Source organism: Dictyostelium purpureum, assembly GCF_000190715.1.
Source record: "Dictyostelium purpureum unplaced genomic scaffold DICPUscaffold_299, whole genome shotgun sequence".
Taxonomy (NCBI): Eukaryota; Evosea; class Eumycetozoa; order Dictyosteliales; family Dictyosteliaceae; genus Dictyostelium; species Dictyostelium purpureum.
This window is the reverse complement of record NW_003519635.1, coordinates 14849-28644: the sequence shown is the minus strand read 5'-3', so window position 1 is coordinate 28644 and position 13796 is coordinate 14849. Positions and strand designations below refer to the sequence as shown.

Here is a 13796-nt window from a genome sequence, read left to right as displayed (position 1 = left end):
TTGATCAAATTTACAATACACCAATATAACCATTATTCTATTATAAATTATTAATTATTAATTATTTTTTTAACAATAACAGAAAAGAGCTGATAAAAAAGCACAAGAAGATAAGAAAAAGCAAGAAGAAATTAGAAATTATACTTCGGTTATGAAATCTGATAATATGAAATCAAATAAATATAGTGCTATAGATGATGACGATTTTATGTAATATTATTATTTTTATAATATTTTTAGTTATAAATTAATTATTTATAAAAAAATAAAAAATAAAAAATAAAAAATAAATGAATCAATAGAATCAAATTAAAAACTTTTTTAATTAACTAAATTTATTTCCATACATATTGATTTGTTGTCAAACCTTTTACAATCAATAAAGTTTATATATTAATTTTGTTTTAATTTCATCCATTTTTTTTTTATTTTTTGTTTGGGAAATCTGTTTTTACTTTTTTTTAAAAATCATCTTATCCCAAATAGTAAATCAATAATGCTATAAAATGTTTTTTTTTCTTTTTTTTTTATTTATTTATTTATTTTATTTTTTAAGTCTTTTAGAAAATCAAATAATATTTTTTTTGTAATGTATGTGATGTGTCATCAATAAGCTTATTATTATTATTTTATTTTATTTTTTTTTGAAAAATCATTTTTTTTTCGTAAATTAGAACCTCTTGTGTGTGATGATATTTTTAAAAAAAAATTTCTTTTTTTTTTATAATTTTTATAATTTTTTTTATTATAAATAATTTTTTTAATTTTTTTTTTTTTTAAAAATATTTTTTGAAATACGACATCTTTTTTATTTTTTTTTTATTTTTAAAAACTATAGTGTCAAGTAGCAGCATCAGTAGTGGTTATTTATAACTTACATATTATACTCCTACTTTATTTTTTATTATTTTTTATATTTATATAATAATAATAGTTTCGAGATAAATTAATATTAATTTATTTTCATAAAAAAAAAAAAACAAAAACAAAAAAATTTTAAAAAAAAGTTTTTTTTTTGTATTTTTAAAAATATATTTATTTTATTAATCATCAACCAAATCACCTAAAATAGTATTAATAATAATAATAATAAAATTAATTAATTAATCATTTAAAAAATAAAATAAATTATGGATTATCTTTCATTAAAATTCATCGAACCATATTGGTTTAGTTTTGTAGATTATTGGGGTGAAGACTTTCTCATTACTTATGGCACATTTATTGCCCACGAAGTCTTTTACTTTGGCTCCTATATTCCATTCTTTATCTGTGATTTTATCCCATACTTAAAAAAATATAAAATTCAACCAGTAAGTAATTTTATAATTTATAAATAAATAAACATATAAATATTTAATACTAATATTTTTTTTTTATTTTTTTTATTTTTAGAATAAAGAAAATAATATGAAATTACAATTTAATTGTGTATTAAAAGTTGTTTTAACTCATATTTTCGTTCAATTACCAATGATGTATGTTTTCGACCCAGCTATTAAAGCTTCAGGTTTAAGTGCTAGAGCTCCATTACCATCTATTCCATATTTATTATTAACTATAATATGTTCATTCATCATTGAGGATTTCTATTTCTATTGGGTTCACAGAGCTTTACATCATGGTATCTGGTATAAATACATTCACAAGGTTCATCACGATCATGCTTCTCCATTCGGTATCACTGCCGAATATGCCCATCCACTCGAAACTTTAATTCTTGGTGCTGGTACTGTCATTGGTCCATTCATTTTCTCTCGTGACCTTTTCACTCTTTGGGTTTGGTTAGGCACTCGTTTATATCAAACTGTTGAATGTCACTCTGGTTATGACTTCCCATGGAGCATCACAAACTTAATCCCATTCTGGGGTGGTGCTCATTTCCATGATTTCCATCATGAAACTTTTGTTGGTAACTACGCTTCAACCTTTACCTATTTAGATAAAGTTTTTGGTACCTCATCTAAATATTATTCAAGACAACAAATCAAAGAATCAAGAAAGCATGCAGCCCAAGGCAAATCTGAATAAATCAAATCAAACAAAACCAAACAAAACAAAACCAAACAAAACAAAACCAAACAAAAAAATTAATATATATCATATAAATATATATTTAAATAAAATATGATAATAATAATAATTTTTTTCAATTTTTAAATAGTTTTCTTTTTTTAAATATTATTATTAAATCATTTTTTTAATATCCAAATTTTTTTTTTTTTTAAATAAATAAAATTATATTATTAAAAATATTTAGTTTATAAATATTTAATAATCATAATATTCTAATTGAACAACAGAACAAAGAAAAAGAAAAAGAAAAACTATGCAAGTTAATATTAGTCAAACAAAAACAATTAATTTCAAAATATACTATTTAAAAAAATAAAAAAGACCTTTAATAATGTATTATAATTAGTTTTTTTATTTATTTTATCAATTTTCTTTTATAAATTCGAAGGGTTTTTAGAAGATAATGAAGATGTATCTTTTAATATTTTATTGATTTTAAAGATGCAATTATTTTGGAAAAAAATTTTGGGGATGTATTATAAAAAAACATTCTTTTTAAATTATAGTGCACTTTTTAAATCTGGTATCCAACTGGCAAATTTCTTTATATTTTTTATTAAATAAGGTTTCAAATTAATAATCTTACTTACTGAATCGTTTTTATTGATAGAAATAGAAATAAAATAAATTATAAGGCAAACAAAATAATTTAATTTTTATTGTTTTAAATATTAGGTAACTCAATTATATAAGTAATAGTGTGTTCAGAGTGTAAAAGTATGACAAATTTATTAATAAATTATTTTAAAATCTAATAAAAAAAAAGTAGTATATCCCTAAGGTTTAAATAAATTAAAATAAATATCCAATTAAAATAGTGGACAAATCTGTATTAATGGTTAACCAAGATTTTTTGGTTTATTCATTCAATTAGAGCAAGGGTTAACCCAAATTATTAATTTACTTTTTAATTATTATAATTTCAATTTTAGTAAAAATTTGGACCTTATTTTAATAAAACATAGCGTTTTCAAGAAAAGCCTGGATGGCTTTTTTTTGCTTTTTAAAAATATATTGGAATGTTTATTCCATTTTATTATTTTATTAATTATAAGACCTAAGTATCTGAATTGACCAGATATTACTTGAAGCAAAATTAAACCGTTGCAATTTTGGTTGAATAAATTGAATTATTCTGAGGTAACTTAATTTATTATTGCAAGAATAATAAATTTCCGGGGATCCAACTTTCTTTAAAGGTGGTGTTACTTCATAAAAGATGCCCACATCTTAGACTAATAGAACATGAGTTAAACATTACAGCCCTTGGCAGATTAGCATAGCATAAGTTTCATCTTGTACGGAGAACCTTGGGTTAGTGTTTCCTTGCAAAGGAAACCTTCTATCCAGTTAAATAGCACGTATACAGCTCGGTATAACTTTAGTGCATTGGAGTAGAGTCTTGTTAATCCTTTCGGTTGACTATGGATATGTACAGATGCCATATATATCTTTTATTTAGAATAAAATGATATATTGTTTTTTAAAAAAAAAAAAAATGAAAAAATGAAAAAAAGAAAAATGAAAAAGAAAGAAAAAGAAAAAATAAAAAAGTGGTAATATTTATAAGTTTGTGTTGTTTTGTGGTTTTTCTATTAATAGATTGAGTGGTTTGTTTTTGTTGATGATTTTTGTTAGTATTAATTGGTTTCTGTTGCATATTTGGTTTGTGCAAAAAGATGTAAATTCAATGATTTCCTTTTCGTTAAATTTACAATGATTCTTTAGCATTTTAACCAAATGTTTTGGGACATAACCTATTGCACTAGATAGAATATTATTATCAGTGAATAATTTATTTTTAAATATGTTATTTTGTGAGATGTTTGTGGAATTGTAATTATCAAACCAGCTTAATGTTTCTATGTTTGGAGATGAGTTTTTGAGTGTACTGGATAAAGATAATAGTTTGTTTGTAATGATTCTCCTTGTATCAGATCTTATTGTTTCAAAGTCTGTGCAGTCTAATAGTATATGTTTTAATGTTTGTGGTATATCATTATTACAGTTTTTACAGTTTGAGTTAAACTCTGGTTTTAGCAACCTCATTCTTTTCCATGTATCTAGCCATGGACCATTATTAGTTATTAATTTGTTCATTAATGTATGGAATTTTGATGGTAGATTATCTAATATTTTAAGGTGAATGTAAGTATCAGTGTTTTTTATGGTATCAAGTAGTATGATGCTTTGGTGTTTATATTGATTAATTGTGTTAATTCTATTATTTTCATTTAACATTTTAACATATTTTTTTGGGTTCCAAATAACTTTATTGCTATTTTTTTTGGTTCTTTTATATGCAAATGTTGGTGGTATATAATTGTTTGAAATTGGTAGGGTTAATGCTTTTTTTGCTAGCTTATCTGCAATTTCATTACCAATTATATTTGAGTGTGCTTTAACTTTAATAAAGTTTGTATTTTTTTCATCAAAGTTATCTCTTTTTAATTTGTATTTAAATAATTTTTTTATAATTTCAAAGAATGGAGTTCCAAAATATTGGATTGGATATGGGTTTTGTATCAGTGATTCAATTATGTCAATTGAGACTTGACTATCTGTATTGATGTTTATTTTATGGTTGATTGGATATGATGAAAGAATGTGTGTAGGTGCTGATAATTCGGCTCCTGTTATTGTTTTTGCAGTTCCTTCTATAAAGTTTAAACTTATATTCTCGGATTGGTTATATATACCATAGCCTGCTTTTCTTTTATTGTTAATTTTTTTATATGAACCATCTGTATAGAATTCAGTAGGTATTTGATTAATTTGTCTTATTAATGGGTTGGGGTATATATTTTTGTAATTGAATTTATCGTAAGTTGTGATTTTTAAAAGTAAATTCATAAATTCATCTTTTATGTTATTGGTAGAGTTGGTGCAAATTAATCTTTTTAAGATTTTTGAGCATTCATTAGACCATTCTGGTAAATGTTGTGTAATGACATTTTTATCTTGTAATTCATATTTATCATTTAGTTTAATTAATAATGAATTATAATTTATATGAGCTTCTTCGTTGGTATATAATATTATTTCACTATTTGTTATAAAGTTAAGTGGAATATTATTTAAATTTTTTAAAACAGGGATGTTTTGTGTTATTTTAAGGTTGTATTTTTTAATTGAATCGAACCATCTTTTAATATAAGAGTAATCATTTTCAATTATTTTACCTTTTAGATATAGTTTATTTTTATCTCCCTTCCAGTGTCTATATTTATTTATAATTTGGGTGAAAGATAAAATTGTTTGTTTCTCATTTGTGTTTAGACATTTGCAAAGGTTATGTATTCTGTTCTGGTGAATAATATTATTCAAATCGAATAGTTGGTAACCTAAGTTTTCCTTTTTTAGGTAAAAGAAATTTGATATTGTATTTTTAAAGTAATTACCACTTTTTTTTATTGCTCCTAAGATTTCTTTTTTAAAGTTGCCTATGGATGTTTGGGTGTATTTGGTTATGGCAGTACCATAGGTAACTATTGGAATTACCATTGAATTAATTGTGTCAACTAGTTGTGATGTTAATAAACATTTTCTTTTTAAATTGTTTAAAACGCATTTTGCTTTTTTAAATGTTATTTTTTGGTGATCCATCCAATCTAGTTCTAGATTTATGTTAACACCTAAATATTTATATGATTGGTTTAATTTCAATATTGGAAAAGATTTATCTTTCCATTTTAATTCGTATGTGAGATGTTGGTTTAGTTCATTTTGTCTAAATGTATATGCTGATTTTCCAACATTTACATTTAAATAATAATAGTCGAGGAATTCTCCAATGTAATCTTTTAGTTTAGATATTTGTGAAAATGATTCAGTTGTGCCAACCAAATCATCAGCAAATGTATTATTTGATATTCCTAAGTTTTGGTTATTAATGATTCTATAACCAGTTACATTAGTGTTTAGTAGATTTAATAAAGGATCAAAAAATAGACCCCAAAGAAATGGGGATAATGGATGACCTTGAATAACTCCTTTAGTCACATAAATATCGTCAGTCATACCATGTGGTGTGATAATTTTCATATTATTACCTGATAGAAAATCAGATATAATATCTATTGTTTCTTGTGGGTAACCTCTAAATTCTAATGCTTCGATTAATGCCCAGTGTGGTACTTCATCAAAAGCTTTTTGTATGTCAATATATAATACATGAAGTTCTCTTTTATTGATTTTTGAATCTAAAAAGATGTTGTTCAGTACTGATATTGGTGATATTGTTGAACGTCCAGGTCTAAATCCATATTGGGATTCTGAAAAAGGACAATTTAGTTCGGTATAATTTTGTATTAGTTTAGTGAACATTGTAGCGTATAATTTATAAAAGTTACTTAAAATAGTTATACCTCTGTAATTAGATAATGATTGATTATTACCATTTTTATAGATTGTATATATTTTACCTTTTTTCCATGAGGGTGGTATTTTTTTTAAGTTTTTACAACAGTTAAAAATGTTTAGTAGAATAAATAAACCTGATTCAGGTAAATTTTTAATATATTCGTTTAATATTTCATCAACCCCTGCTGCTTTATTATTTGATAATAAAGAAATTGTTGAGGTTAAGTCATTTAAATTAAAATTATTTAATAATTTTCTTTTGTAAAATTCATTTTTAAACCATTTATCACTACCTCTGAATGGGATTTCGTACCATTTTTGGTTATTGAATATTGGTTTTGATTTATTTTGTGGTGATTCATTTAATAAGTTTTTAAAATATTTTTCATATTCTTTCTTTACTAATGTTGGGTTGGAAATTATATTATTGTCAACTGCAACACAGGATGCTTGTTGGTTTGTTTTATATTTATCTTTTTTTATTAAATTATAAAATTCTTTATTCCTTGATCTTTTTAATTTTTCAAGTTTATCTTTGTAATTTTTAATTGAATCATAATTTGATTCCTTTTTGTTTTTATATAAGTTTTGAATATATATTTTTTAATTTCAATTAATGATTTTAATATATTATCTATTAATTGAATATCATTTGTAGAAGGAGATGTACTTAATGTACAGAAATATTTAAATTCAAACCAGTTATCGTTATGGTCTGTTAAGGTATCATTTATTATTGATTGTAGTTTATCAAATTTTGGTAGTAATTTTTTTTTTGTTTTAGAAATTTTTAATTGAATGTCATTTGTTATTTTTGATTTTAGTGAATCAATAATTTGGTAACAATCATGTAGTTTATTAATGATTTTTTTAAAAAATAAATCATTTTTTAAGAATATGTCATTTTTTTCTTTTGGTGGTTTAGTCCATTTTAAATTATTGTTGGCTGAATTTAAAATAGTTTCAGTGAATTTATTTACAAGATTTTGGAGATCAATTAGAGAATTTAAATTTTCTGATTCAGTTTCCAGTTGGATTAGATCAGTTGATAATTGTTTTTTGAATTCACTAAAATCTTGTTGTTCATATGGTAAAAGTTTTTTAATAAAATTTTTATTATTATTTTCGATTGTAGAATTTAGATTTTCATTGTTTATAAAGTTAATGTTAATAGATATTTTAACAGGTTTATGATCACTTGATATTTTTGAATGTGATAAAATTTTATAAGAATTTATTAAATGTCTGTTTTTTATGTCTAATAGATGTGCATCTATTCTTGATTTGGTTGTGTAATCATCTCTAATTGTTATACACGTATAGTCTTTGTTAGTGTTAAAATCATGATAAAAGTCCATTAGATTATTATCTTCAAGAAATTTATTATAAGGGACGGTTGAATCATTATTAACGTGATTGTTTAGATTTGATAGTTTATCAAAATTAGGTTGGTAAAATGAATTAAAATCACCGGATAGTATTATAATATTTTCTGGTGATTCTAAATTGAAGTTTGTGTTGATTTTGTTTAAACAATTTTTTAATTTTATATTAAAAAAGTTATTTTTTTTTGATTCTTCTGATTCACCATAGCAATTTAATATGCCCAGTTTGCCATTATCAAATTTGAATGGTAGAAACAGTAATCTACCTTGTGAATCTTTGACGATGTCATTATGGATTAAATTGTTTAGTAAGTTTTTATGAATAATAGTAGCAACACCTGATTGTGCTTTATATGATAATTCTTTATTTTCAAATTTATTTAATATAGATAATTCATCATTATTTAATGAATTTCTAGGTTTAGTATTTAGTGTTGAAATATCATTTTTATAAATATGATCAATTGAAGAAAAGAAGATAGTAAAATCAGTTTTTTCAAATAAGTTATTTAAATTTTTAATTTCATCACGAGTAAATAGTTTAGTTTCTTGTAAACATATAATTTTTATATTCTTTTTTATAGAAAGTTTAATAATATTTTTTATTTTAGTAGTAAAATCGCCGTTAATGTTAAAAGACAATATATTTAAATTTTTAAAATTAATATTTATTTTATTTGTTTTTTGAGTGTTTAAAATAGCAAAATGATCATCAAGAACAGTATTATTGTAATTATTATTATTAATATCTTCCATAATTATTTGTACGATATCTTTTTTTATTTTGGTGGTGGTTTTTGTTGGTGGTGGTTGGCTGTTCAGGTGGATGTATAATGATACCAAAGTCTTTGAATTCGTGCTTTGACTTTCTGTCGAATTTCTTTAGTAAGTTAAAATATTCAATTATTGAATCTTCTATTTTATTGTTGGAATAACTTAAACATTTTACTATATGTAAAAAGTCTTCAATATCAGTGTAATTGCATATAATGTTAGGTTTAAATCCAATCTGAGGTTGTGATTGGTATTGGATAATTAGGTTTTTTAATAAATGCGAGCATTCGTTTTCGAATGATTTATTAATAAAGGTGGTAGGTAATGTGGTGGGTAATGTGTTTGGTAGAGTGGTATTGGTGGTAGGAACAAATGAAATTGCAGATATAATTTCATTGTTTAATTTAATGGAACCAATATGGGATAACCATAAATCGAGTTTTAATCGCTTACTTGGGTCAAGTGGATTGTTGCAGATTGAGAACTTGTTAAGTAGAACATGTTGGTCTGCAGTGTAGATGAATGATTCAATATTGATTGTACATTCATCTAAGTTTATGGTGTTTTGGTTTAAATTTGATAGTGGACCATGATTTAAGTAGGTTGATCTTAATGTGAAGTGATGGTTGTTGTTTTTTGTGAAAAATGTATCACAATTAGAGTTGGGGATAACAGATATGATTTTATTAAACAAAGGTAGTATTATTTCCATATTATTGTTTTGAGGTGTTGAAACTTCATATGACAATTGGAATTCTTTTTTTGGTATTGTTAAATCTTTGTAATGTGGGAGATCTGATGATCCAGTGTTTATTTGACAGTTGTTGTGAAAAAGGAATAGTGATCTTTCTAAACATGAATTAAATTTTAGTGATAGATGTTTGAAAATGATCGATTGGTCAAATTTATCGGTTTGAATGTTGTTTATATGGGTGATGTATTTGAGTGTTGTTGGATTTATTCTTTTTAGTAGAAGTTGTGATAAAATTGCATCAAAATCAGTATAAAGTGATATATTATTTGGTTGTAATCCAAATGGTTCTGGAACTGTGAATTTAAGTTCTAGTATTTCTTTACCAGTTTTGATTTTGATAATGTTTTGATTTGAAAGATTTTTCAGGAAACTGTCTCTTGACAGATCATTTGTGAATGTTGCGATAATTTTATCCTTTGTTTGGTTTACCTCAGGCGCACCAGTATAGTTTTGGATTATGTTGGTTATGTTGTTATGATGTGTAGTTGGTAGTTCAAAAAATAGTATTGGTTCATTATTCTTAATAATATTATTTAAAATTTTTTTTTTAAAATTTGGGTCTGAAATAAATGATGAGTTTGAATGATAATTTTTGTTTTTGTAATTTTGGTTTTTTGAAATGTTAAAAGAGTTGTTTGGGTTATGAGATTTATTAAATTTTGGAGTAGTTTTTGGGTGTTCTGTGTGGGTGTTTTGATGAGTATTTGGTGGAGAAAATGGATTTTGGGTAGAATGTTGATTATTTTGTGTTGAGATAATGCTATCAATAGTATCCATGTTGCCATCACCATTAATTTGATTATTATTTGTGGACATTTTGTTTGTGAATTTATAAATAAAAGAGATACAACGATCAGCTAAAGAGATTTCAGTTAGATTCCGTCTACTTAAAAAAGTTTTAAAAAATCAAAGAAAATTTTGGATTTATTTAAAACAGTTAATGAAAGTGTATGTGGTGATATATGTAAATTATATAAAAATAAACAAAAGTGTGTAAAAATAAAATGAATTGTATAAAAAGTGGTAAATAAGGTTAAAAAAATGAATGATGTTGTGATTGGTGGTAATAAATTATAGCTAAAGATATGATAATAATGACTATAATAAAAAAGTATGTGTACACTGGTGGTATGTAAAATTTGTGTATAAAAGCCTGGATGGCTCAGTAGGCAGAGCGAGCGGCTGTTAACCGCTAGGTCCATGGTTCGATCCCATGTCTAGGCGATTTTTTATTGTTCCAATCTTCCTGGTTTTTTTTTTTTTTTTTTTTCTTTACTGGGGAAATTATAAACCGCGCCCCAAAACCACCTCACAAACCTTTCGAACAATCAATTAATCACATTTGGTATAATATTAAACAATAACTGATAAATTATATGAATCAATTTCAACCAAAAATCGAATTAGAGGTTAATTATCCAAATATTAATAAACTATAATAACTAAATAATTAAATAAAAAAAATACTTTAACTTAAAATCTTTAATATAAAATTTTGCATTATAAAAATAACAATAAAAAAAAAATAAAAATGTTTATTTTATAGCCTTTTTTAAAAATTAAACCCAGATGATTTATTTTTAAAAAAATTAATGTTAATTTTTATAATTTGTTTCTTTATATAATTATAACTTATTATAATAAAATTATTTATATAGTTATTCCTTATTATATATATTTAAATATAAATATATATATAGAAATATATACCCAATTTTAATATTTTTATTGTAATTTTTTTTTTATAATAATAAAAAAAGTTACTTTCTAAATAATTTATAAATTTTTGTTTTTTTTTTTATTTTTATTTTTTTTTTTAAAAATTATTTAAGGTTTTGGTTTTGGTTTTTTATTTTTTCAATTCAAAGTTAACAAACCAGTTTATTGTAAATTAATAATAATTATTTAAAATGTCCTCTTTTATTTAGGCTTTAGAATTATTCTCCCTCAATGGAGAATAATTATTCTATTGCAATATTAAAAAATTTTAATCAAAATTATTATATTTTTTAATCATATACATAAATAAATCACCTCCTCATATCTCAAGAAAATGTTTCAGAACTTTATATTCACTATTTATTTCTATTCTAAATAATTTTTTTTTTTCTTTAATTTAAATTTTTTTACTTTCCTCAACAAATAATTTTTCATATCAGCTTATTCCAAAATAATAATCAAATAAAATTAAATATTAAAATAATTTATTATCCATAATCAAATCACAAATAAAAATAAATTTTCTGTCAATTATGTCAGGTTTTTTCATTTTTATTTTTACCTTAGTTTATAATTTATTTTTTTTAATGTTTTGCATTTTTGTAAAAATAATTTCAAAAAACAATCAAATTTTCATATTTTTATTTTTTTCACACACCATATTAATTAAAAAAAAAAAAAAAAAAAAGTAAAATGTTTATTTCAGTAATTGTAGTTATCTCAATTTATTTATTATTATTTTATTATCACCAAGCATGGCATCAACAACAACAACCCACCAAATCCACCACAACAACAATTAAAACCAACTCCACAAACAATATCACAACAACTAATACCACAACCAACCCCAACTACAAAGCCAGCACCACAATACACACCATACTCAAGTAATTTTTCTCCAGCATACCAATCAACATAATAATAATGGCAGTATATTTTAACAAAATAAACTTTGTCTAACTATTTTAAATAATTTCAATCATTTTACAGTATAAAAAGTTTCAAACTATATTTTGAAAAAGTACAATAATGATTTAAATAATAAAAATAAAATAATTATGTAATTATAAATTATATCGACAATATTAATAATTATAAATGTATTAATAGGATATAGATATTATAATTAATAAAACAAATTTAATAGATGTATATATTATTGTTGTTTCTATTTATTATATAAATAATATTTCACGAGAAACATCAGAATCAACCACATTAAGAACAATTTTAAAAGAAACCACTATTATGAACCATCACACAATATTGACCCAACCTTTACAAATAACTTTCAATAATAATAGCTATAGATTATATAAATATTAAATAACTCATATTTAAATAATCATTCAACATTCCAATTTCAAAAATGAATAGTTTAATTATTTTCTTTTATTTCTTTTTTATTTATGTTGTTTCTATATTTTATATAAATATTTCAGAAATATCACCAGAATTAACCATAATAATAATAATATTAAAATAATCAAATACTATGAACCATCACAATATTGACATAATAAACAATAATGGTAATATTTTTTTTTTTTTTTTTTTTTTTTAAATGATTACTAATTAAATTTATAATATTGGTTTTTGACAATTCTAACTTATCAATTATTTAAATAGCAATTTTTATTATAGTGATTTTGGTAATAATTTTATATCAATTAATGCTCCTAATTTCTAATATTAAAAAATACTATCAAACAAATACAACACTTATATCCATATTATTTGGTACAAATAAATATCTTTAATCTCAAATCCATCACAGACATCATATACAATTATTTATTATTATTATTACTATTATTATTATTATTTAAAATTCTCACACCCTTAACAAAGATTTTAATTTAACAATTAAGAAAAACTTTATTTTAAAATTTTTTTTTTTTAATTTTTTTTTTTTTGTAATTCATTGGTAAATTTTTGTATTGCCCAAAAACAAATTTTTTCCATAAAAGAAAGTTATTTATAAAAATTTTTTTTTTTTTTTTTAAAAGTGTAGATAATTAAAAGCAAATGATTTAAACTAATCAGTACATATATATATATATTATTAATATTAATTTTTTTTTTTTTTTTTAAAAGTGAAGATAATTAAAAGCAAATGATTTAAATTAATCAGTAAAATATATTAATTTATATTTGTAATTTTATTTATTTTTTTTTGTAAAAGTAATTTATCACCAGGAAGAAATATGCTTAAGGATGATTTATAATTATTTTTTTGTGTTAGCTAGAGATTAATCTGAATCAAGTTACAGCCGCACCATGGTGAGAACTGCCCAGTGAATCTAACTTCAATGATTCCAATCACAGTTAAGCATTACCAACCAAGTGTTGATCGACTCGGTCATTCAATTAACGAAGCTCAACGAACTCATTAACTTAATAGACTTCTTTGTCATTAACCACACACAGGTAAATTTCTTTTACTTAACCACCCTATTGTACAGGGTTTCCCTCCTAGAGATTATCGTGATAGCTCAGACCTTCCCAAATTATATTGGTCACCAATTTCTTTACATTTATAATTATATTGATTTTCTGATCAATATTTCCATTTGTTTAATATATCGCTGGTTTCAAGCCAACACTTTTGAATAACTAATAAATCACAAAAAAATGTGACAAAATGTTTTAAACTATTTTTATAAACTCGTAAAAATATGGGAAAAATAAATTTTTTTTTTTTTTGATTTTTTTTATATTTT

The 13796-nt window shown here is 22.8% G+C and overlaps 4 protein-coding genes across 4 annotated transcripts in view; 2 read left to right on the top strand and 2 right to left on the bottom strand.

Annotated features, from left to right (window-relative positions):
* DICPUDRAFT_82463 (uncharacterized protein) overlaps positions 1–214 on the top strand; it is a gene marked incomplete at both ends in the record, with an annotated part of 1010 nt that extends 796 nt beyond the window's left edge. The window contains one exon of the mRNA XM_003291758.1: positions 83–214. Coding sequence (XP_003291806.1) covers positions 83–214 — 132 coding nt within the window. The remainder of the gene's footprint in view (positions 1–82) is intronic.
* Positions 215–1130: 916 nt separating this feature from the next.
* On the top strand, positions 1131–2031 carry DICPUDRAFT_156442 (uncharacterized protein; the record flags this gene model as incomplete). The annotated part of the gene is made up of 2 exons (XM_003291757.1): positions 1131–1313; positions 1396–2031. The coding sequence occupies 2 exons, from the start codon at positions 1131–1133 to the stop codon at positions 2029–2031; spliced, it is 819 nt and encodes a 272-aa protein (XP_003291805.1).
* A 1319-nt stretch (positions 2032–3350) lies between these two features.
* On the bottom strand, positions 3351–3521 carry DICPUDRAFT_156441 (uncharacterized protein; the record flags this gene model as incomplete). The annotated part of the gene is made up of 1 exon (XM_003291751.1): positions 3351–3521. The coding sequence occupies one exon, from the start codon at positions 3519–3521 to the stop codon at positions 3351–3353; it is 171 nt and encodes a 56-aa protein (XP_003291799.1).
* A 3432-nt stretch (positions 3522–6953) lies between these two features.
* Positions 6954–10167, bottom strand: DICPUDRAFT_82460 (uncharacterized protein; the record flags this gene model as incomplete). The annotated part of the gene is made up of 2 exons (XM_003291750.1): positions 6954–8396; positions 8773–10167. 2 exons carry the CDS (start codon positions 10165–10167, stop codon positions 6954–6956), a joined length of 2838 nt encoding a protein of 945 aa, XP_003291798.1.
* Positions 10168–13796: the final 3629 nt, after the last annotated feature.